We start from the raw sequence: 25,878 nt of genomic DNA on the forward strand, positions 1-25,878 counted from the left end.
CATTGCAAAATGTTAAGTTGTAAGATAACTAAATAGTTTTCTTAAGTCTTTGTATTGTGTTTCCATGGCAAGATTTTTGAAGTGGGAAGACTATAGGGTTGGCTGCTGTGAGAAGCTGTTAGAAGCTTCTTCTATGTCCAATGAAGCTGATGCCAAGCAGCTCCAAGATGGACCTGCAACTGGCCAAGCCCATCAGTGACAGTGGCAGCACCTCTGGGGTAATGAGATTTAAGAAGGGGAAAAGACCTGTGCAGCTACAGATGGAGCCTGAAGGAGACTGTGACCCTGTGAGACCCTGAGACCCTGGTGCAGCCTTCTGACAGGACTTTTATCCTTGAGGGGAGCCCACAATGGAGCAGCCTCTTCCTGAAGAACTGCACTCCATGGAAGTGACCCACACTGGAGGCTATGGGAAGAACCCACTTTGGAGGAATTCATGGAGGACTGTCTGACACAGGAGTCATCCCACACTGGCATAGATAAAGTGAGGAGTCCTTCCCTGAGGAAGAAACACCAGCAGAGACAATATGTGATGAACTGACTGCAGCTTCCATTCCCTGGGGGAAATTGAGAATTAACAATACTTCTCACCTCCCTCTAGACACTCCAATAGGAAAGTATGAATTTACTAATAAGCTCATCACAGCTGCCTTGCTTTCCATTTTCTCTGTCTCAGACAGGAACATATACACTGATACCATGTGTCATTGATGGAAAAGTATTTGTGATTTCAGCAAAGATTCTGCTCACAAAACTTCAAGAGAGGGAGAAAACTTGCATTCTTTAGGGCATGAAACCCATATAATAGAATTGCATAGCTTTTTCACATAATCCTGTTAGTAATGTTCCAGTGCTTTGTGGCTAAGTTCCTAATCACAGATATCTATAGCATGATTTCTCAAAAACAAAATATTACTTTAGATCTTTTAACACTGTCAGCAGCAATGTGTAATGAGAGCATGTGTTTATACTGTTGGACTGAATTTCTCATAGGAGTTCTAGTCCACAATCATCCATACTGCCTGTGTGTTGTTCTGTCTGCAAGGAAAAGGCAGATGGTTTCAAAACAACTGCAAGTGGTCACAGCTGACAAGATTCCAGTTGGGATTTCAGTTTGCCCATGTACTCTGCCTCCTCCTTGCTTCGTGCCACAAGGCACAAGGCACTATAACTGTGCCCAATGCTGTGACATCCAGTGCTGCAGTGAGCAGCTCTCACCTACTCACTTCTGCTGTAGCAGCAGCAAAGGTGGTGAGCATGAGCATTGTTTTCTCACAAGTAATGGTTTGGTTGCATGAATCTGCCCCGGGCCAGGTACACACAGATCAGGAAACCATTTCACTTGGCAATAAAACCCCAGAGTGGAACATCCTTGTTCCCCTGAAACAAGTCTTCAGTCTTGAGTAGCTCACCAGATTTACCCTTGCTACTAAGCTGGTCGTCATCCTTTACAAAGTGTCTATGATCAAATCAGATCATCCATCCTGTTGATATTAGTTTCCAAGACACAGAAGAAGTTTCTTCCCAAGCCCAGTCTGTGGCCATGGCAGTGGCACTTTTCTTGCAGCCCAGGATAAGTCAAAGCTAAGCTGCCTGACCTAGTCAGCATTATGGCATTACTCTGCAAGCAAGCTGGTGCAGGTATGCTTTCTGGTGGTGAGGGGAGCAAGGCTGAAGGGCAGACAATGCCATCTTTAGAGAGAGGACATGCTCTGCACACACTTGCTTATGGAGGGTGAACTGACAGCCAGCGGCCAGAGCTGAGTGCCTGGGATTAGGAGGACTCTCCAAAGGACTACCCCCTCTCCCAGTTTCATCCACATATGCATTTTTGCTGTTCTCTGTTCATCCACCCAGCAGTAAAGCAAGCACTGTGAAAGGGTTCTACACTCTACTAGTCACACTTGCAGCTCCTCAGCCTATACTGCAAATCTAGTCCTCATCTATCAGCCATATAAACAAGCAAATTTCAAGCCTTATTAGTTGCAGGCTGTGGTTAACAGCCTGTAGTAGTTATAACATTCCAGACTAGATCACATTTTTGTCCAATGTGGGTAAATGTGGCATTGAGCAAAGGTGCTATAATCAGAACACACCACCACTTCACTAAGCCCAAATGCCCGTTTTGCTTTCCAAGGACTAATGAAGGAGCCATGGTTCTCTAACGATGTAGGTCAAGCATTAAGACAGACAGGCAGACAGACAGACAGTAGGGTAGTACCATTTAGCATGGTGCCTTCAGGGAGACAGTTGTATCTGCCAGGAAACCAGGTGTTGAAACCTGGGGCCACAGATCTTTTCCAGGCAATTCTCCTGGATCAAGGCCTGCAGAGAAGTCAGCCCAGCCTCAACAAAGGAATGAGTAGTGACCTAGCAGGACCCTGACTTCTTATGTAGAATCTGTCTTCTCTTTTCCAATATATTGGGAGGCAGAATAGAGTAAAGATTTTTTCCTAGAAGACTTTGTGGCTGTAAGTACATGCTCAAAATATACTTTAGAGGATGAAGAAATGAAAAATGGGACACAAAAAATATGAACACCAGCACTAAGTTTCTGATTTTTGCCCGTTCCTGTTAAACTGCCCATAATCAGAGGTGTTACAGCATGTCCACAGGTTCTGTAGCACCCAGCTGCCAAAGCCATGCAGCAGTGTCTGTCAGGGAGAGACAAACACAGAGGATAGGGAGGAACACAGAATTTGGACCTTTTAAGATCTGAAAGAGTAACAGGACACACTAAACATATGTTCTGGAAAACATAGACCTGATTCCCAGAGGGAATATTTAAAAATATTTCAAGGCCAAGATGGACAGAGAAGAATAATGAGATTTTTGTCTTTGAGGTACAGGTACCACAAAAAGAAAAGTAAAAAGCAGTAATCCCTCTGGATAGGATTATTCCCCCAAGAGAGACAGATGCATCTTTTCTGTGATGTAAAAGACAGAGGGGTTTTTTTGCTGCTCTATAGCAGCAGAGTTGCCATAGAGCAGTTGTTTTGCTGAATTGAAAATATCTGCTCTTTGGTATTGCATGGGAGTCAGCTCCTGGCAGAAGGAGAGGATACTTTCCTCCTCCTGAGGTTTTGTGCACATTGTGGGCAGTGTAAGTGATCTCACTAGTGCATTTTGGTTTCTTTATTTACAAACTACAAAGAACAGACAAGTCCATCCTTGACTGGAAGTTTGGCCAAATATTTCTTAAACCATGTTTTCAGAACTGTAAAGTACCTTAGGACTTTACCAAAATCAAATCACTTCAGTGCCTATCTACCCATTGAGTTACGTGGCCAATAAAGTTGTTTCAATAGCTAAAAAAAAAAGATACAGGTGCTGACATTTATATGAAGAGGGGAAAACATTCTTTATGACTTTAATGGTTTGGTTCTGCTGTTTGTGCAGTCAGAAATAAACAAACCAAAAAGGCAAATACATAATGATGGTTGTTCCTGATGTAGTCAAATACAGTAGCAGTGGCTGGTAATGTCTCTACCCAGTGGAGTTCCACACAGAGATGGTTCTCCAGAGCTGCTGACTGTGTAGAGAAGGCATAAGAAGGTTATCAGGTGGCATAACCTGCATTTGTTCCATTTGATATTGCAGAAAAGGTAAGTACGGGTGAGTTGGAAGCAGGTATCGTGTGACTTTCCAGTTACAGGTCTCATGGGACTTGCTGTCAGCTGTGGGAGCACTAGGCAGCATGGTCATGCAGATGCCTAACAATCCAGTGAAGGCTGAAATTATATATTGATCTTATTTCACATGTTACATTTTAATCTAATTATTACATTTTAAATGCCTGCTTTACATATCCTGGACTGCTAGATCACTGAAGCCAAACAATAACTTTTAAGCAAGAACAGAATAATTTTAAGAATGCAATAAGGAACAAATGAAATTACAGCAGGCCTTCTGCTGTGACAATAATTCAATTTCTCACTGAGTGTGATCAGCTCTTCCTCTCTTGTCGAGGACTGTCATCGAGGACTGTCATAGATAGGACCTGCCCTTTGCTCTGTGAACAGATGAAGGGCTGGTGGGGCAAATTGTTTCTGGTGATTGCTTTGGCTCACCAAAGATACTCAGATTCAGAAATCTTGTAATTACATAAACAGTGAATTGGAGCACTGGCAGTCCCTCTTCCAGTGTTAGAGAAGGTGTCAGTGTCACCACCTCTTGCTAATTCCCTGCACTATACAATACATGTAGATGAAGGCAGTAAAGCATTTCCTTTACCTCAAGCTATGAAATAATTTGAAGTACAACAATTTAAATCCCCTGGTGATGGAGGGAGGGGTAAAGGCAATGGAAGGGCTAAAGGTGGGCAAGAGGTGGATAAGAGATGGGCAGTCAAGCTGTCTCTTCTCAGCCTCAAAATTCATTCAGTTGTAAATCAGATGACCTTTGTGCTACTTTTCAATTTATTTTTCATGGAGAAATTCAGAAAAACCAGAAACCTAAAGCAAAACCTTAGCAAGCCAGGTTGCAAGTCAAGGCTTGCTTATTATGACCTTTACTCATAAAGACTGTCTTCACTTTCTGAAATGTTTTTCTTTCACCAATAGTCAGAGACTGAAATATTATGGTTCATGGCTTAAACATTGTTATGACCTTTTGCCCATGATGACAAAACTGTATAAAGAAGGTGTGATGACTGAAGCCCTCCCCTCCCTGAAGATGCCTCCTAAGGGGAACTTTGGACTGAGTTAAGACATCCTAGGCAACTTGACATAAGATAGAGGTGACACTATTCAATTGCCTGAGGTCTAGGGAAAAGCAAAGAAGGCTGAGGGAGAAGAATGCATCCACAAGAAAGCCAAAGCCAGAAGCTGTCCCGAAAATCATCTCTGTCTGAGTTCCATGCAGTGGGGGAAGCTACAGCCCTCAGGCTCTCTGTTGAGGGCAGGTTTGCATAGACTTCCCCCCTGCCCCAACCAAGAGGGGAGGAGGAGAGTTTTGGGTGTGTGGCACAACCTCAGCTCAGAGACAGTCAACAGCCTCCTCCCTTACACAAACAGGCTCAGTTGTAAAACCCTCCAGCCCAGGAAGGCCATATCCACGGGACACTGATGTGAGGAGCAGCTAGCAGCTAAGGGGATGTTATAACCCATCAAAGACTCCCTAAGTGCTCCCCAGACTTATTCCTGAGGCCTTGCACCAGAGCACTGCATGTGATGCAAAGACATTCAATGGATCCAAAGTCTGTTACAAGAGACAGTGTCAAAATTGCCTACACCCCTCCAGGGTGGTACCTGAGTATTCCCACCTGGCTTAAATGTATATTAATCCATCAGACTCTATGTTTTTGGGAGGCACCCTCACCACCAGGAAGACTGGATGGAGAGGATCAACAGGACATTGTTGGGATCCATGGAGTGGTGATATTTTCTACCTAATCTGTCTCTGTCACTCTCTGTCTCCCCCACCTCTTTTTCTTTTTCTTTTTCTTTTTCTTTTTCTTTTTCTTTTTCTTTTTCTTTTTCTTTTTCTTTTTCTTTTTCTTTTTCTTTTTCTTTTTCTTTTTCTTTTTCTTTTTCTTTTTCTTTTTCTTTTTCTCTCTTTCATTTACTTTTAAATAAAATCCATACTATTGACTTTGGCACATGGTCTTGTTTGCACCTCAATTCGGGCAGAGACATTTCTAATAATTTAAAGAACTGGATCATAACACCCATGTAGTATGTATTTTCCAACCAGTGGAGAAAATGCAAAACTTGTCATAAAAAGCATAAAATTCATGAACAGTAATTGAAAGGATGTAGTTTACAATAGGTACATCTTGGTGCCTGAGCTTGGCAGGAAAATTTACTTCTGTTAAGTAGTAGCTTCTGGTTCATGAAACACTCCTTGATTATATCATTTTCTGGACTTAATTGAGAGTCAAGTTATAGAGGGCAGCATGGTATAAAATGTGACAGGCATTGTACATGGAAGCCTTCATTGTAAATGCCGTGAATGGAATGATGCAAAAAGATATAAGGTAAACAGAAATTGTTAGAAAGGTTCTGTAAGGGGAAACTCTTGAGTGATAGGATGAAAGGGGAGGCCAGCTGCAGATGGATGCAGAGCTGGCTGTATTTAGTCTGTGCCAGAGGGAAGACAAGGCTCAAGGAGGTCAAGCTGCAGCAAACCACCATAGTCAGGATGGAAGATTACAAGCACCTATAAATAAGCTATGATCTAAGAACTGCCTAATAGGATGTGAAGGCTGAAGTGAGAGCTTGATTCCAATTCAGTTGGAAAACTTTAAAACTGCAGTAATAATTCCAGCATCCAGTTCAGAACTGAAGTTCAATGGAGCAATACATTATTAATTTCCATCCTTTTCTGTACGTCTTCCTTCCCCAGTGTGCTACCATGTCTGTGAGTACATTTTGGAAGCACCCTTCTGTTTCAGCAATGATTCTTTTGTTTCCATCATCTTTCCTCCTCCCAGGCTCTTTTTGTCCTTTTGCTTTTTCCTAGCTCTCTGCTATTAATTTCTATCTATTTCCCCTCTTACCTTGCTTAGTCCCATGTCCTTCTTTACCAGCTCAGTCCTAGTAAATGCCTGCAGATAAAAAACATATGTTAGATTCATCACTGACTGCTGTTTTTAAATGCAACTCCCACTTTCAGCAGCCAGAAGCCTTTCATTGGCATCATGCTAGAATAATGACACAGGTGGGAAAATGGAATTAGACTCTCGATACTTAAGAGTTGTTAAAATTACAGACTCAGTGTTATGACCTGTCCCTGAAGGTGGGGGTAACTGAAGTTCTTTTTAGTAGATTCCCTTGGGGTGGATAAGAGTGAAACAACAGTGAATGATCAGTGTTTAAATACGTATGTAGGGTTTATTTTGGAACAATTTGGTTGCAATAGAAAGGAGATATATAGCCATTTTGGTTATTACTCTATAGTAATATAACAGTATAGAAGTATAAAGATATCACTTAAGAAAATATATAAGGAAAAGAAAGAAAAAGAAAGGATAGGAGTAGCTCATGGAGAGGAAAATATCACCACTTGTGGATCCAGAAATGAGACTTGATCATTTCAATTTTGATCTTGCTGGTTGAAGTGGTTATTACAATCTTGATCCAGCAGAGTAGGGGAGACCCACAAAACACAGACTTCAATGGGTTAATATAAATTTAGGTTTATGTAGGAATGCTCAGGTACCTCCCTGAGGGGGTAGTTTTACATGCTTGATGTAACCCTGTAGATCTGTTGCAGCGCTGTGGGTCATGCAAAGTCTTCTGAGGAGGAAGGCTTCAGAAATGTGTCTGGGGCACTTTGGGCGCTTTTGATGTTTACATGACACGTCTAAGACATGACAGCTGTCACACCAGCCAGCATAGCTGAGCCAGTTATGCCCCATCAGAAGGGATGAATACCTTCAGTCCTACATGAGAATGTCTTCGTACTTCCCTGGAGGGGGAGAAGTTTTACATGAGACAGTTGTGTGAGGGAGGAAATTAGCTTGATAAAAAGCATTATCCCACCAAGTAGCATCTTTTTCTTATTGGTCCTCTCCCTTACTCAAAAGGCCAGCTTGTTACTAAACAAAGGCTGGTTCTCGTGGTCATCTGGTGATGAGTGCTCACCCCCTCTGTCTTATGTGGATCAGAGATTTCACCACCACACAGAAACCTCTCCTCCTCCGCTTTTGTTGGGCGTGCAAATCTGGCCTCACCAAAACACCCTGTTGTTTTTGCAAATGGCCAATTGTTTGACTCATTAACCAATAACATTTCAGTCTCCCAGTCCAAAAGGCTCAAAAGGAGTTGAAACTCTGCAGTTAGTTCTGTATCATCCCCTCTCTGCTACACCTCCAGCATACAGGATCTAGGTGCTGGAGGGTAGCTGCAGTTCAAAGTGGGGACGACATTTATGAGACCAAGCAACATCTCTTCTAGAGTGACTGACTGCTTCCCACAACACACGGCACTGCAGTAGAATGTGGGGACAAATCAGGACACCCTTGACTGTAAGCAAGGCTGCCAAATGTCTGGGGTTTGCACAGACTTGATCTTTTTTCCAGTCTCGAAAATCTTTCTGGGTGAAAAGCTGGCACATGAAAGCCCTTTGATGACAAAATCATCCATATTATACTTTATTGTACCAAAATGATGTTGGGCTGTTGCTTCTCTCAGTGCTCTTACACAATGAAAAAATCATATCCTCTGCATTTGGCAGCACAGATCCTAATCCTGACCCTAAAGACTGTCTATCAAAATTTTCCCTCAGCCAAAAGTTCAAGTGGTTAACAAAGAGGAAAACAATAACAGTCCAGCTGTAAACAATGAAGGGGTGTAGCAGTGCCCCAAGGATAACCACAGTCTAGTATTTGGATTATCCAACAGCATCAGGCAGTGCCACAACTGATGGCCCTGGTGCAAGGACAACCCTCAAACTCTTCTAAAACTAAATGCACATTGGTGGTCAAAGACTGGTCAGGCTGATCTAACATTTTCATGAATGGTTCGAGTGATTAAAATGCTCATGCTCTGCACAGTCACAGAACTCCTATGAACTTCAAGGAAGGATGAGACAGCCACACTGAACACAGAGTCTGCCTGTGAGACAGTGACTGTCTTTTTCTGGCACAAAAGGTCACACAGTGACAAGGGGTTGCTCCATAGCTGGAGACTATTCATATATGTGGAGGGAAACCTCTTGTAAATCTATAACGCAGTCTATAAGCCAAATGCATTGGTTTATTTGCTTTGCTTTGCTGGGGAGTTTTTTTGTTTGGTTAGGTTTTTTACTTATTGACATAATTTTTCTAGCATTGCAAGCTAGTTTGTTGGAATTTTTTAGTACCATAAGAGTAAAATAACATGTACCAATACACGTCCTTACACAGTAAATACTGCAATAAATATCATTCCTACTAATTGTTGCCTCTGGAAAAAGAGAGGAATTTCTTCCTCTCCCTTTGCTATGGGCATTTCTGCCGATTGTTAACATTTTTTTAAAAACATCTGTCTTTAGTATGCTCACCTAAACATGACACTCCAAAAAATGCTTAAATTATACACACTATTTTCAAACCTGGCTACTTAAAACTTAATTGTATAAATAAAACTGTGATCAGTGAACCTTTTAACTAGTCTGCCTGTTAGCATCAGTAATGTTAAGTATCAGTTCTCTAAAAAATTAAGGCTCCAATAAAATCATCTATCATTAATTCAAAATAGTTGTTTTAATGACTTATTTTGATATCTGAATGTTGAAAGCAATGTAAATTAGACATCTGCAGAACTAATATTCAGTACATCATAAACACTCAACTGTTATCCATCAGTTTTTCAATAATTATCACATGCATAGTTAGAATTGAAACTATAGATTTGCTTCTTTGCTTCCATAAATTGATTTATAAAAGCCTGCAACATAGTATCAGTGTAAAAACCTTTTTTGCCCAGAGCTCAGAAAGATTTTTTTTTTTAGCTCCTGAGAGCTTTTCTTGGTTAGCTGTTAGAGCATGTAGGAAGACAGGACCAAACGTACAATTTGGGAGAATACAGCTGCCATTAGTTAAGCACAGAACATGAATTAGTGTCTGTACTGCTGAAAATGTTCAGAGCCGTTAAAAAAAGACCCTCCATTTTATATCAGTCAATTTAGATGCATTAGTTCTGAGAGTTTTCTGCTATTTGTCATCACAAGAAGCCAAGATTTTTTATGGTCTTTCATACAGAAAAAGCATTGGATTATGTTAAATACCGTATGTGTGAGTATATATATGATATATATGTGTATATATATATATATATATATATACACACACATATATTCCATACAAAAGCTATCTTCAGGATACATAGAGACTGCCAAACCAGCAAAAGTTAAATGTGTCAGCACAACCTCTTGCATATTCTATACGCAGTTTTTTTGAACATATTCTTTCACACTACTGTCTATGGAATACTCTAAACCTGTTTTCACTAGAAAAACCTTCCTTTTCTCTAAGAGCCATAGCAGCACACCATCCTGAAATAAGCTTTTTGGCAGCCCTATAGGTTGAGTATGCTATTGCATTTTTGGTTCTTAATTGCCTACTCTTTGCTGCGTGCTCTTGCCATCTCCATTTTGCAGTTGCAATATCAGGGGGATACTTCCCTTTTACACTTGCTGTCAGCATGGCCAGGGGGATCACTCCACCCAGGTCTCTGGTTTCAGTTCATTCACATGGCCCAGAAGTGGTGGCATGATTGTTTTCATTCAAAAAGCTGTGGATGGGGACAGGATTACAATGAGCACCTGGGGTACAATAATATCTCCAGTCAGTGCCGTCAGCTTGAACAACAAGGGGCGTCCTCAGCCTCACTTACACCAGCAAAATAGTATTTTTGCTGACTTGACTGTTACCAATTCCCAGGACAAAATTAAGGCACGTAGTACTTGTTCATCTGCTTTCTTTTTTATCTTTTTTAACTTCATCTCTCAGTAAAGTCTTTGCCTGTAGAAACCAAAAAATGACAGTGAAACACCAAGAGATTTTAGATGTAGACCTGACATTACATCTTTGCCTTGAACAGCATCCAAAATTTTGAAACTGATTACCATATGGATCACATGTCTTCATATAATAATCAGTCTTTCAAAAAAGCAGTAATTAAGATGTATAACACAGGTCTGCCTTTTAAAAACCAGAAATCAGGTTCTGAAGCAAAGCTAATGATTTACCTTTGGAGTAAGGTAAATCTGGTACTTGCTCACCTGAAGTTCCAGCTTTGATGTGGGGGTTTTTCAGTTCCCTCTCATTACTGATTCCCATGAATACCTCTGTAAAGATATAGCCTGCATAGGCCCATTGTGTCAGTAGCATCCCACATACACTGAAATTCCCATGTCTGAAGTTCTCTTAGAAAAACTCTTGTATCCTGGTTAATCTTAGAATCAAAAAATCATAACTTGGAATAATTTTTTTGCTTCAGTGACTTGAGAGATTAGCCTTTGTAAGAGGAAGGCATACCACAAATCTTATAATATTTCTAATATTACTGTTCTTTACAGTCAGTAAGTTCACCTTCTACAATTCTCACTCATTATATTCCTCTCTTCCTAAAGAATTATTGAAATTACAGTTCTGTAGTTTGATACCTACATTGAGAAGGATAGACAATTTTTTATTGCAGATGTACATGAAATACTTTAAATGGATCTTTAGTCCTTCTCTCCTAACCTTGACTATAGGACAAAAAAAATGCAACAAGCTACTCCTAAGTGACCCCTTATAATAATTTTCAGCTTGGCTCATGGTGGTTGCTCATTTTAAATGTATATTTTCACTGTTCTAATAAACACCATACCCACAGGGAATGAAAGCTTTTCTTCAAATAAAACAAGAAGTGTCATTCAGATTTTCTCTAAATTCCCTGACTATTGCGAGAAGTCCTCTCCTCTTGGAAAGTAAATTAGGAGTGCCATCTCTCCTGACCCATTCTGCCAGTCTTTCAGTTATTCCTGTGAGAGACAGAGAAATTTGATCTCTACAGTGTATTAACTTTTTGTTCCTTCTTTGAACTTGGCCAACAAACTGGGTCAATTAACATAAATGGCAAAAGAGGCTGGACATCTGGGGAATGACACCAAATTCATTTTCCATAAACTTCAAAGTAACCAGATGGCAAATGATTCAAAGGCCTATTTTCAAGAACCAGCTGTATAGTCCAGTTACCAGTATGGTGTTAGAAGTCAGGCTTTACAGTAAGAAATTACTCCTACAACTTTCCCAATGACCTTGCATTAAAAAAAAAAAAAAAAAAAAATTAAAATAAGAATTGTCACACTACAGGAAATTTATAAGGAGCTTATCTGTAAATGAGGTATAGGCTATCAACAGTTAATTCTACAAAGATAGCACTTAACAAGGAACAGGGTGCACATCTTACCTATGCAGGCTGTATATTCAAAACAGATTAATGTTAATTAAATGGTCCGTCAAGCTGGAGTGTGCAAAATCGATGAGCACTGACAGCAGTATAACAGAGATAAATCTAAGACACTGTCAACTATAGAAGGAAAAGTTTAGACATTACACATAAGCTGTGGCATCCAAATTTTGACTGGGACCTCCTCACAGATTCAGTGTTTACTTTGGCTGGGTTTTAGGGTCAGTATAGAGGGAGACCAACTTTCAATATTAGCAGCTCTTGGACTCAGATAAAAGCAAGTCAGCTCTACTGATCTCATATATTTAGGCTGAATTCCCCTCCCTCCACAGAAGATGGATGAAGCATGACTTTTAGAAAGAGATCTAAATCTTATGCAAAAGCTTTCTGCTGAACATTTACACTAAAGTCAAAGTGACATTTGACTAAGCAACATCCATCACTTGGTAATTCATTTCAGCTCTCTTTGCAGAATATGCAAATTTAATTAGCACAATTTTTATGGCATAGCATTGTTCCTAAAGAAGGTATTTTGGTCCTTCTGGAACTTCCTCTCCCTGGTCTCTGTATTAGAAATACACTAAAATGACTCCCAGTTCTGAAACAAAGCAAAGTTTTAAATCAGAATGTCACAAAATATTAACTCCATACTTCATGAAATGCAAGAATTTTACTTGTTTCTCTACAATACCAGTCTGACCTAGATGAATTATCTAACAATCTCATCTCTTTTTCCTCAGAAGACCTTCTTGATAGCAGGATGTCAAAACAAAAAGGGAACAGAGTACAGTCGATAAGCCTCTTTCTATCCAACATTTTTCTGTAGCAACCCTGCATCAAGAGTAGCACTGTGGCATAAAGAGAGACCAGAGCATCCCTTGATCATACACTGAGATAGCTACATGGCAGGACAGAGAGAAATACATTAGCTCTACTTAACTTGTATTTTTAGTTTCTTTTCTTCCCTTGACACTTTCCAGACCGGAATCACTTTGGAGAGCTGCGGGAACACAAACAACTCACTGAAAAACTTTTCTTTGTCTGCTCCTTAATTCGGGTTCAGAAACTTTCCACTTTGAATGAGTGAATGAGTACCATAGGAGCATCACAGAGATATTTTCTCTTCAAACACTGAATATGAACTTTGCCTGGTTTATACAACTTGTAAGTCACTTCTGTTGCACTTCTCTAGAAAGGTGCAAGCTCCTCTGAAAGTTCTAAGGCTAGCTCATTTGTGTATCTGCTGTTGATTACCTAGTGCATAAAAAAGGATGAGCTCATTCAACACCTTTTCCTGAGGGCATGTACAATATCTTCTTCCTCTGAACAATCATGTTTTCACAGAGTGCAATTATCTCTGCGGGGTGATTTCTGCAAGGACAATGAGTTTAAAAGTGATTAAGAAGAGTACTCACATCTGTATATGCTTGCACAAAGGCAGCATGATTTCATTTCCATAATAAGCCATAAACCAAAGTTCTTTTTAGATATTGGTCCATCTATGGAGTTTCTCAAAGTAAAAATTCATGAGCAACATTGGCCAGTTATTTTCAATTGACCACTCTGGTCAAATAAAATACCAAATAAAACAGAAGAAAAAAAAATTCTCAAGAAACTCAGCTCAATACAATAATAATGAGGAATAGGAAACAAGTAGCACACATTAGACATAAGGCTAAGAAAAGAGCATTTTGAGTCATTCAGCCTCATCAACTCCCATCCCACTCTACTCTGTGCTAGTGCAGCCTCACCTCAAGTCCCTGTGTACAGTTTTGGGTGCCGTAATTTAAGAAGGATATAAAGCTCTTAGAGAGCACCCAAAGGAGCACCATGAGGATGGAGAAGGGCCTTGAGGGGAAGCCGTATCAGGAGCGTCTGAAATCATTTGGTCTGTTTAGCCTGGAGGAGACTGAGGGGAGACCTCACTATAGACCTCAGTGGTCTACAGCTTCCTCACAAGGTGAGGTGGAGGGGTTCTTTCTATTCAGTGACCAAACGCACAACCCCAGGGAATGGCATGAAGTTGTGCCAGGGGAGATTGGATATCAGGAAATTATTATTCACCCAGAGGATGGTTGGGCACTGGAACAGGCTCCCCAGGGAGGTGATGAAGCCTGACAGAGTTCAAGAAGCATATGGAAAATACACTGAGGCACATGGGGTGATTCTAAGGGATGGCACTGTGCAGGGCCAGGAGTTGGACTTCAATGATCCCTGTGGGTCTCTTCTGACTCAGCTTATTTCATGATTCTATGAACGCCATTGTATACATGACAAGTTCCCTGACATTCACATAAAAGCCTGATCTACTGTATGTACATTTCATTGTGCCACTACTGTCTTCTGGGAACTCCTCTTCCTTTTACTTGTCTTCAACAGCATCTTTTCTTCATTTCTGGGATCAATTGAGACCCATGAACATTCACTCAAATGTTTTCTAAGCTCAAATATTTTGATGTTACTTTTGTTCCAGGACCAGACTGAATACCAAAATATTCTGAGAAATTGTTTTAAATGTTTTAGAAAAAAAAAAACAGGAAATATTTTTTTTCTCCAAATCCAAAAGAATCATTTCAGCATTTTCATATCAGCACATTTAATTTTCTTGCATTAGAACCAACTGAAGAAAAGTTGATTGAAGGCCACATGAAGATGCAGCAGTCTATGAGGTCAAAGTGCCTCGTGGGACCTGTCATTCTAGAGCCCTCCCTCCTGCCTAAGAGTTAGGCAGCCTTTTTTGCTGTGCATGATTGCCATGACAGTATGCCAAAATGCATCATGAGAGAGATGTATAGGCAAACAGAAGCTCAGACCATGGAGTACGGGAGGGCAACAAAACATTTGTGCAAATCCGTGAAACCATCCATAACACATAAAGGTTGAACTGATTTCAGAGATCTTTAATGCAGTTCAAAAGATTTTAATTTGGATCAAATGTATTCAAGAGGACGTCCTTTCTTTAGTTTTCTCCTCAAAATAAAAAAGAACAATAATTTTAAAAATACTGTATTAAAGAAGTTATAATCATAGTTTCATGATTTTGAATGTGAAACAGCTTTGAGTGAGTCTGAAGGAGAGCCACAAAAATGATCACAGGGTTGGAGCAACTCTCCTATAAAGACAGACTCAGGGAGTTGGAGTTGTTCAGCCAGAGGAAGAGCAGGGTTGCCCTTAGAGCAGCCTTCCAGTGCCCAGAGGAAACTACAAGAGAGCTGGAGAGGGACTTTTTATACGGGCATATCATTCATCACTGTTTGACCCATATGAAAGTAAATGTAAAGTAAATTTCTATAGGAAGTTGGTTATAATTACCAGCCAAAATGTTGGAAACCTAAGACCATTCTGGAGTGATTTAAAAGACACTGACCCCACATAAAATTCTTAGTTTTCTTTGGAGGCAGGTTTTTTTCTTCGAAATGTTGACTGTCATCTGGAAGGGTATAACTTTCTAATCTCTTTCTGAACCAGTTTGAAAGTGTTAATAATGCCCCATAATTTTAAGAAATAATTCTTCTTTCTAAAAGGTAAGAAGATTCATGTGTCAGCCTTTAGGGAACTTTGAAACATTATTATATTCAGGAAAACTATCCATAATCTTGCACAGAGACAAAAAGTCTTAGAAGGGATTAGAAAATACCGGTGTTCTTTGTCAGTAAGTACATAATTCATTCAATTTAGTTACTGCTAATCTTTTTTCTTTACTTTTTTAGAACTGACCTGGTGTGTTGAATTTACATACATTTCAATAGAAGCACATTCTCCAGTCAAACAGAAAAGATTAGCTATATATAACATGGTCCTTAAGAGTTCCAAACTACTTTTTAATCCTACAAAGCAATAGTTTATAACTGTGCTAAGTGATCTTTTTATATAATTGCTAATAAGAACATTAGCACTCTTCCCATAATAAAAGTATCAATTCATCTCATGTATTAGAGATAACCTGGTCTTAATGCATCTTTAGATCAACAGCATTGATTTCAGAAAGTTTTTATTATGTGTATACATTTTAGAAAGATCAGACTATAATAAATTTTGGTTTGTAAGTGTCCTTTTGCATATGCTTATCATTATTGAGCTTTGTAAATGACCCATTTCCCAGCCACGCCAGGAGAATTATGATAAACCAATTGATCAGACTGAAGGAAGTGTAATCTGTTAGTCTCTGCAGCAACCACTGCATAAAACACCTGCCTAAAGATTAAAAAGAAAACAATAAAGAAAAGACTTAATGAAAGAACAGCCCACTACTAGAACAGAGATTGGCTGGATTGCTGTGTGATTAACAGCTTGGGTTTACAGTAGGAAAACCTAGAGTCAATTCTTGTATTTACCAATGCAATTCATGTTTCTATTCATATCTTTGCATTTGTCAGATGAAATGAAAGTACTTTTCTACTTAAGCAGCTAATGTGTTGGAAAGGGACTGTTTCTCCATGTGTTCCTTTATGGTTCCAATACAACAGCATCCTGGTGCAACTGGACACTGGGCACCATAGTGGCACATATTAAAATTCCCAAATATTTATACAGAAATATTTATACAGAAATATTTATACAGACTTAAAGATTTCTGAGCAGGTAGAGGGCTGGGGTTCTCCACAGCAAAATGAAAATGACCTAGCTAAACAACCATGAGACAACATTTAACATTAAAGGATGAGGTACAAGAAAGTTCTGGAATCAATGTACAGGTACCGTTTTTAAGCTAGTCATCCTGTTTGGTTTTTCGTTTTAGACTGAATGTGTACCTTCTAGTCACACAGAGGGGAAAGGATTAGCTGTGTAGAGGAAGTTCAAGAGCAGGAAATTACTTCAAACTCACCCGGCAGCAAGAAAAAGCAAATCTGTTCTGTTTGTTTTTTTCTCCCCATATTTTGTTTCCTTGGGTAGATTTCAGGAGGGAGGAATAAGGATGAAACACCCCATGACTACTGACCTACTACTGACTTAGAATGGGTGATGTATGTCATTTGCCAGTTCTGTGGGAATTCATCAAGCCCCTTCTCTAGCAATTGAAAATCATTATGCACATCCTATTTTTAGTTCACACGGTATTTATTTGTGTATCTTTTTTCCTGTCTCCTCTTCTTCCCACCAGACTGAGGGCAAGGACTGTGGGAAATTCAATGCTTGTTTGATACATATTCGTTTTGGCTTTGTATTTTAAGTAGCAACAAAATCTTCCACATTAAAAGACTAGAGTGAACCATGATCATAATCTTTCTTTCTAATGGACAAGGCTATAAAATATCCTTGAATAAGCAACCACTTTAAACCATGTAGATCTATCGAAGTGGTTCAGATTTTTTGAAACAATAAAGATAGTAAACCACCTGCAGCATTCATTGGTTAATTGCTTGTCCTCACCCTTCAAACAATAACAAAGAAATAATGAAGGAAAGTTAAGTCTCTGCGTTTTAATTTCTAGACTAGATTTTGTCAAGCATGTACTACTGGGTACCAGTCACATCTTCATCTGCAACACTAAAACCCAGACATTCATCAGTTCTCCATCACAGGCTGTAGCTGGAAAACAAGTCAGCCCTTAGCTTTTCTGTCACATCAAAGTCACACACAGAATTTCTCAGTCAACAACATATTAAAGGTTAGTTTCCAAACTTTTCTCTAAGTCCTCATTTAGTGTGGGAAGAACACAGCCCTGAGACAGCTGCATGGCATTTGAGCTGTGTCCCTGTGCATCTGGTTCTCTCAGCTGCCATCTGCCTTCTTCAACCCTACAATCAAAACTGAGACCAACTCTTTCAAGTTCTTTTCAACTGCATGCACGGGACCTGCAGCTACTCTCCAAAATTTCCTATTGCTATTCCCATTCTGCTGCTTTGCTCTGAAAGAGTCCTGGCAGCCAAAGTCCTCCCCAAGGAAAGAGCATCTTCTGCATCAGCTTCCCTCAGGACTGCCATAGCACTTCATTAAAGATGAACTACATCCCCCTTTGTAGTAGATACAGGTAGGATACACTGAACACTGAACTACAGCACACATAAAAGCAGGTGGAAGAAGCTGTGCAGTGAAAAGTTTTACACAATTAGACCCCTCAGGGCTTGTTCTGCCTTATTTATAGCTTTCTGCACCCTCTTATTCTACCCCTTTCCAGGTAACAAATCCCAGATATGCTTGGATAAGCACTTCAAAACTGTATATTCAAAGAGCAGTTACAACAGACAGCTCATATTTACAGTTGCCATGGAAAACAACTCTACTCTATGCCATGCTCTGTCATCTTAAATCTGGTTTAGGCCTGACGGGCTGAACAACCAAGGTAATTACATTTAAAATACATCTAGCCAGAGTCAAGCAGTTTTTCTTTCATAGACTGCAAATCTATAAAGAAGATGAGATGCAGCACTGATGGTAGTAAACTTGGTTAAATGTGCTTCCCCCTTTTCCATTTACATGTTTTTGCTCCAGATGGGTCTTAAAAGCTCGGAATAGTTTGCTAACTAATTACTGGCTTAACTGACACCCAGTTACAAACAATGACAATAAAACTCCCAGATCCCTCAAAGGTATTTCAGTACTCATCCTCTTACCAAGGAGTCATCAATGATCCAAGGTGCTGGGCTATCCCTTCTTTCCCACCCTGACTCGGTGACACACCTCTGCCAGGAGCAGCCGCCTGTGCTGAGGGAAGCTTTGCTGCCCCTGAGACCAGGAGGAATTTATCATTAGCTTCCAAAGAGACACTGAATTTCTTTCTATGGAAGTCTGACAAGGATCAAAGGGAGGCACAGCTCAGTCAGGTTTCTATTTCTGACATCTACCTGAATTTTGCAAGAGAGTGGATTACCCTCATGCAGATGTTTAAGCATTCCAGTGATTATGGAATATTTTTGCATACTTTTCAGCATGAAAATATGAAACATATATACAAATCTTAAATACTCAGTTGTGAAAATGTTTTCCAAAGCTGCATGATAAAATGTTACATTAGTTGCCTTCTGGGGCCAAGCCATATATCTATTTTAAGAGGAGAATTTCAAAAATTAAAATTAATGTTGAAGGGTTGCATATATCCTCTAGAGAACAAGGTGTTGAAGATTAATATATTTACTTGGCCCACTTGATCTTGGAGAAATAATTAGCAAGCAAATTAATCTCTAACATGGCTCTGAGCCAGTATGGACGTTTCAGTGTGCCCATTTCTGGTTCCATATCTCAAATTTGAAGTTTACATCAAGTTTACCTCTATTAATAAAAGGTCAGAATCATGCAGTCATTTACAAATTAGGAGTTAAATGCATTTTTCCCCACTAGCCTTAACAGGTAAGTGAGAAGGTGATTGTATATGCAATCTAACAATATTTATAAAAGGGTGAACTGAAGAAAAAAGTGAAATGAGTTAAAGTGAATAGTTATAATTATCTAATAACCTCATTTTGAGATCAAGTACTGTGTTAACTTTTCTACTTGTTACATTATGCAATTTATAACCTACCTGTTCATACTCATCAAAAGATACTTTATGTATATATATTTTATTTTAACATCACTTATTTTCAGCCATAAAGATCATAATTTTCAGGATTTTTTATTATCTTCAATACTGGATAAAATCTGAATACAACTCAGTGTAGTAATCCCTTAAATGCTACTTTTCAGGCCAAAGAAGCCATGCAGAAAATTTTCTGAGGTCCTCAACACAAAAATTTTTGTGTAGGAGGAGGATAAAAAAGAGACTTTAATAATGAAGTGTGGAGTTGCAGTATAGAGATGTCTCTCTTAAGGCTCCCCAGGAGCATTAGCATTAGCAAAATTGAATTTTGCCTCTCCAAGTATGGAGACTGAGGGCTTTGACCATGGGAAAGGGCAGAATCACCACGGGAATCTTGTGAAGGTATAGGGTTTGTTGGGTTTGCTGCTGCCAGAGAGAAGGACTGGGCACTGTCCACACGTGCCCTCATCCTGACACTGTAGCTCTGCTTCCAATAGTGACCTTCCCAGTTTTGCCACAGGAAATGCAAGCAGGAGGGGCACAGCCTTCTGCAGTGTCATCCAAAGCAAACACCAACTCTGCTCCTGCTCACAGCTGGTGATAATTAATTATCAAGGAGTCCCCATGGCAGACAAGTTCCAGTGCCTAAGAGCATGGTATCTCCTTTTAAATTAATAAATAAATATTTTTGGAATCATCATACATGAGCATAGTAAAAAAATAGGATCATGAATATGCAATGTAGAATCATCCTCCAAAGGATCCTCCTTTGTTGCTTGACTAAGAAGAAAATTGTTTCAAGTAATAAAGACAGATACTCAATTACTACAATTTGCTACATGGTACAGACATTGAAAATTTATTTGAAATTCACAGATATGTGATGATTTTCATTTTCACAAATCACATAGTAGAGTACAGTAGCTAGTAGTTATTTTGTTTGTGGGGTACACAGGTGTCTGGGGCAAGTGGGAGCCAAATTACACAAGTCAACAGGCAGCACCCATCTGGCTAGAATACATACAGTCAGTATGTAAATACTGGATAAGACCAACAAAAACCAGGGCGAGATGAAGACAGGACAAGCTGGCTGAGGAAATTATGTAACAGCAAGAACATGGTTTAGTATCAACTAGTCAGGCATATATGCTATACAAAAAAGAAGCCATTGGTAGCAGCAAGCACAGCATGAATGCTACAGGTAGGAAAGTAAATATATTTTAGCTGATTTTAGTTCTTTTCAATTTCCACATTTATTGTCAAATTCAATTTCCTTGAATTTGCTCACTCATAGCTATATTTGCTTTCTAAAATAGCTTCATGAGAATGCCTGGTTCTCTGTTGTCAAATGGCCTATAGAACCAATCATGAATGGTTTCAGAAGTGGAGTTACACAAAGTTTGTTAACTGAGGTATTTAGGCAGCTAGCCTGCTAAATTAAAAAATATGAATTAGTCCTGCTTACTCAGCTATCATTAATGATACTTATATTCCCTTCCCCTTTTTAAATTTCAGCTGACTAGAGATGAGAAGCAATCTGATTTGTCAGGACTTCATGAAACCCTATTAACAAGAATGAGGAACAAATAGCCAAAGCAGGGGAAGAAGCCTTGGGCTGACAACATGTCCAAGATTTCCAAGACCTAAATATGTTCTATTAATAGTTTGCAAACAGAAACAACTGCAGACTGAAACAAACTTTTATGGTGAATGGCTTGATGGCATTTATTTACCATATCAGCAGGAAAATGTTTATTTCTACCTTTTTTAAATAAAATATTTCTATTTTTGAAATAGGAAAATATTCACACTGTATAATTGTCTTCTACTTATGTTGACTGGAAACATCTCAATCTTTGTAACAGAAATAGTTATTAATCAACTACACTCATTTTCTAGACTTGTTCAGACTACACTGTTGATTAAACATCCTCAGGACCCAGTAAGAATAAAACATGAGTGTGTTATGACTTGTCAGTTGCACAAACATGACTTTCAGTTACCAGGAAAGTCTTTGAGCTGCATAAATACTTACCACATTCCTACAGAACACAAACCACATGGTGAACTGCCTCCACTTAAAACAAAAAAAAAAAAAGGCAGCAGAATTGCATGTAAGAAGTCATGCCTTTTCACTGCTTAAATTATAACTTCTTAAAAAATAGGAGGAAAAACAGAGATATTGCAAAACAGTTAATATACATTTGTGCATAGACCTTTCTGCCCATGCATTTATGTAAATACAATCAGCATTTGATTTCCATGAGTTTCACTTTTCCCCTACACTGTTCTAGTTAATTCCTACATTACTTTCTGAGAAAAATAACCAATAGGAAAGGAAATAACAGAGGAGACTTAGAGTGTCTAATTAAAAAAAGTATCTGCCTCCTTCCTGGTACTCCATTTACATCACATTCTCAGAAAATATTTTCAGAAAATCCATTTGTTCCAGATATCGCCTCCTCTCCAACTAGTGCACACAGAGCTTATCCTGCTTTCAAAACACTTTAGTCTGAATATTTTAACCAGTTCACATTGGAACATTTGTCTGGATCCTTTCACCTAGGTTAGAAATGACAGATATCCAAGCACAAATCCTTGCAGCAGTGTGAAGGGTATTTTCGCTCTGACAGGAGACCTATTCTTTTTTTGTGCTCACCATTTCTTAACCTAAGCCTGTGGTTTCTTTTCCTTGGATGCTGGTCCTGCACTTGTGTGCATGAAGACAAAGAAGCCTGTAAGAGATCATTTATACTACCTACAAACTCAGGTGCACTGGACCACGGAATGTTCCTCTGAGCCATTTCCTCTGCACTGCCCTTAGAAATCTCCTTCTTGTTTCCCTCATTTTCTTCACCATAAAAAAAAAAAAAAGGTAATGTGTTGGTCCCTAATACAGCACACATTAAGGACTTGGACTCCATTATGTTAGAAACAACACAAACAAGGATAAAAAAATCCTTGCTCTAGAAAGCCTGCTGTTCTGAGAATTAGATATGCTAAGCTGCAACACTAAGAGACTAGATCAATATGGCATTTGCTGTATTTTCCATTGCTTTGGTCCTTCTGGTAAATAAGGAATAGGTTTACTTCACTATCAACCAAGCTGTAATCAGGGAGCAGGGAGTAGGAAGTCACAGCTGAGGTAAATCTTTGAAGGCTGTATGAAAGTCTGTGGAGACCATAGAAAATGCAGAAGTATATTTGCAGGAATTGCATGCAATTACTGTAAATTAGTCTTCAGATGATAAAGACTGACTTATCTTAAAGACCAGAGGATGAATATTTACAAAGATCCATTCAAACCTACAGGTCCCATAAGCGTTTAGCATTAGGACATGGTAACAGAAGGAGAGGATGGCTGCCCATTTGTGTAACTGCTTGCAACTCCAATACCCAAGAAACTGGGTTTCCATTTGCATCAGGACTGACTAAGGAAATTTCAAGCTGCTCTCTGTAGAAGTGTAACACAATATAGGTTGCTCCCCACCACATCCTGACAGGGTCAGTGGCACAATTAAATCAAATGACAGCTTTTCCAGCTCCTCTCCTCTCATTCCATCAAGGCATTTGCCTTCTAGAAACCATTCACGCAGGAACACTTACTCCTTGCTGCCCAGCACTTTTGCTAGTGAAGACATAAATCAGAGCCAGCTATTACACTCAGATCTCATGCTCCAGGGCTCCGTCAGCCCAGCCAGGACAGCAAACCAGATGGCCCCCAGGACATCCCACCCAGCTGACTGCCAGGCTCTGTCTTCCCATCCTGCTGGATCATCTGCTCCTCCAGTCTCTGCCTCCCACCTTTTATTGCTACCAAATGCAGAGAACTTCACAGCTGCTACTTCCTTGGAGCAAAGTTATATCCTTGGAGGGGCTTCATTTTTGCTATTTTGCAGCAGGTCACAGAGCATGACTATAGAGAGGGCAGGAAATAGAGCATAACCAATCCCCACATGCAGGCAAGACAAGAAAATACCTTAGGACTATCCAAAGGAGAAAAGATTTAAGTTGGACACACTGCTTTTGCTGTGTGCCTCACCAATTCTTTCCCGGGAAGTAATAGGGACCTACTTGACTGGCAGCCAGAAGTATGAGTAAATTCTACATCTCTCAACAAAATTCTTTGGAAAATCTTAGTAAAACAAGGAACCGTTGTCCCTTTTTAAGGTTGGTATGTAAAGACTGCCTGGCACAGGCTGTGTGGTTCCTCCACAGTATCTTCATACCGACCCCCACTGTTCACACACTTTGGATACAGACACACCTGGGAGAGCCTGCATCTCCCACACACGCAGAAAATGTACATGTACAGCACAGCTGCTTCTTCCCAAAAGTGCTGGCATTCACTTCACAGTGGTGTTGCTTAGGATTTGGAACACACAGCACAGAGGCTGGAATACCTGACAAATTATGGTTTGCAAGGTTGTTGCATGCCAGGAAACATGGGATACCTAAGAAGTTTTCAGACAGGAGAAGAATGCATCTGAGATAACCTTACTGTGTAGTAGCTGTAGTCTAGAAGAAGACAATCTTTCAACCTGTGCAGAGGACCCAAGGGTCACTCACAACCTATTGGGAACAGAGAGTGAAAATCCTTCCAGCTTCTACACTTGTCTACATTTCCTGTTCCCACTAATTTCTTTCCTGCCCCTCTCCCGACACCCAGCTTCTCCCTGGGATTCACTTGCCCAAATTTCTTTGTCTCCCCACACCTGCATTTACTTACCCTCCTGATGTACATAGGATTCTGCACACATTTCCTACATCATCTTCCTGTGATCATCCACACACACCTTTTCTGTCTTTTCTGACAACTGAACATTTTCTGAATTTTTCACTCCACACAGACTGCACTTTTTTTATATCCCCACCTTCCACCTCCCCCTGGAATAAAATCTTGTCCCCCCCAGAACACAGGAAGCTTTATTCCCTCTCCCCTGTCTCCTTCTTCTTTTTTTTTCCCTGATTATGTCTCCAGTGGCCACTGGCTTGGAGTGTCAGGGCCATTTGCACTTCCCTTTGGAAAAAACTACACATCTCACATAAAAACTGGCAGGCAAAAGGTCTTTTGGCCCTTCTACCTCTCAATACAGTTTAGATTTGCAAGTGAAGCTAACATTCCCCTGCTTAGAGGACTTTCTCCTATTTTTCCTTGGGGTTTTTTTGTTTTGGGTTTTTTTGTGGTTTTTTTTGTTTGTTTGTTTTGTTTTTGTTTTTTTCTTTTTTTTTTTTTTTTTTTTTTTTGTTGTTGTGGGGTTTTTTTTGTTTACTTCTTAATAACCTTCATGCTTTTCTTCCTATAGGGTAGTAAGTGACAAGCTTAGCTGGGGTAAACTTCAGCCATCAGGAAGGACAATGAAAATATGTTTTTATTTCTCTGAATTTGGGGAAAACCTTAACAGAATGTGACAAACCCTAATTAAAGCTATTTTTAGAAAGGGGCTTTATCCCAGAAACCATCTACTGAAACCACACCAAGTGTGCCTTGCTGCCTGAGGTGCCCCATGCTCTGCTGGTACCCAACTGGTTGTCGACTGTTTCCAGAGCTCTGACATTCAAAAAGTCTACTGGTGCTGGCATTTTGTCCCAAGACAAGTTGAGACACCAAGGCTAGAGCACAAGGGGAGAGCCTTAAATGTAAAGAGAAGTTAAAGGTGTCATCTCATTTTTAGTGGCTGCTAGTGACAGGAGAAGGAGCAGTTATACCAATTTATAACTTCCTTTCTACAGAGAGGATATAAAATAAACAGAGTGAAAAGATGCAATTATGTGGATATAGCTTGTGAATACCAGGTTGATCATTCTTGGAAATAAATTTTGGGGTTTTTTTTAGATAACTTCTTATAGAATCAAATCTCACTTTGTGTTTTGTAGAAGACATCTGTTAGAAAAGCTCAGGCTGCTGTCTGTTGCCTCTCCCATGTGGAGTTTAGGATTATGTGCAGTTTGTGTGTTCAAGGTCAGCAGTCAGGCTATGCTGGAGCCTGTTGGCTCACTGCTAAAAAGAGAGGCTCGTGGTGCACTGCAGAGCTCATTAACAGGGTCAGCTTGTTCAAGTAAAGGTCTCTTTATCAAAAGGATTGTTTGCAACAAAAGCAATTCCAAATATTTTCTGCACACCAGATTTATCATAGAAGTTCATGTCTGCACATCTATTTCTTTCCAGTAGTTAAGATGCAATAAATACTGGGATGTTCAATCACAATTAAAAAAGAGGGAATTTTTTTTTTTAGTCGTCCAACAGAGCATGTCTGCTGCTTAACTGGAAACCCAAAGGAGAAGAAAAGCTCCTGGACTTCAAAAAAACCCAAGTGTAGACTGAGATTTGCATTGAGTGAAGAGAAATACAATGCACATATGAAAACTGGCCACCCTATTTCCCATTTGAAAATTTTATGTAATTTTTGAATTATATGACTGAACTTAGACATCTGTTTAGACAGATTACTTAGCACCTTGTCACAGATGTTCTATGTTTTTTATTACAGCACTTTAATTAAAGATCATTCATCAGTATTCACTCAGCACAGTTAAGTG

The 25,878-nt window shown here is 39.6% G+C and overlaps 1 protein-coding gene across 2 annotated transcripts in view; it reads right to left on the minus strand.

Moving 5' to 3' along the window:
• Window positions 1-25,878, minus strand: part of LRP12 (LDL receptor related protein 12) — a 99,162-nt gene that overhangs the window by 66,776 nt on the left and 6,508 nt on the right. Inside the window, exons 2-3 of one of the 2 annotated variants that reach the window (XM_088178073.1) lie at window positions 12,812-12,882; window positions 6,500-6,547 (exon numbers count right to left, since the gene is read on the minus strand). In XM_088178073.1, coding sequence (XP_088034199.1) covers window positions 6,500-6,514 — 15 coding nt within the window. In that variant the 5' untranslated portion in view covers window positions 6,515-6,547; window positions 12,812-12,882. The remainder of the gene's footprint in view (window positions 1-6,499; window positions 6,548-12,811; window positions 12,883-25,878) is intronic. The other variant, XM_088178068.1, reaches the window with a different exon arrangement.

The sequence above is a fragment of the Sturnus vulgaris genome, chromosome 1 (genome assembly GCF_052056855.1).
Source record: "Sturnus vulgaris isolate bStuVul1 chromosome 1, bStuVul1.hap1, whole genome shotgun sequence".
NCBI lineage: Eukaryota > Metazoa > Chordata > Aves > Passeriformes > Sturnidae > Sturnus > Sturnus vulgaris.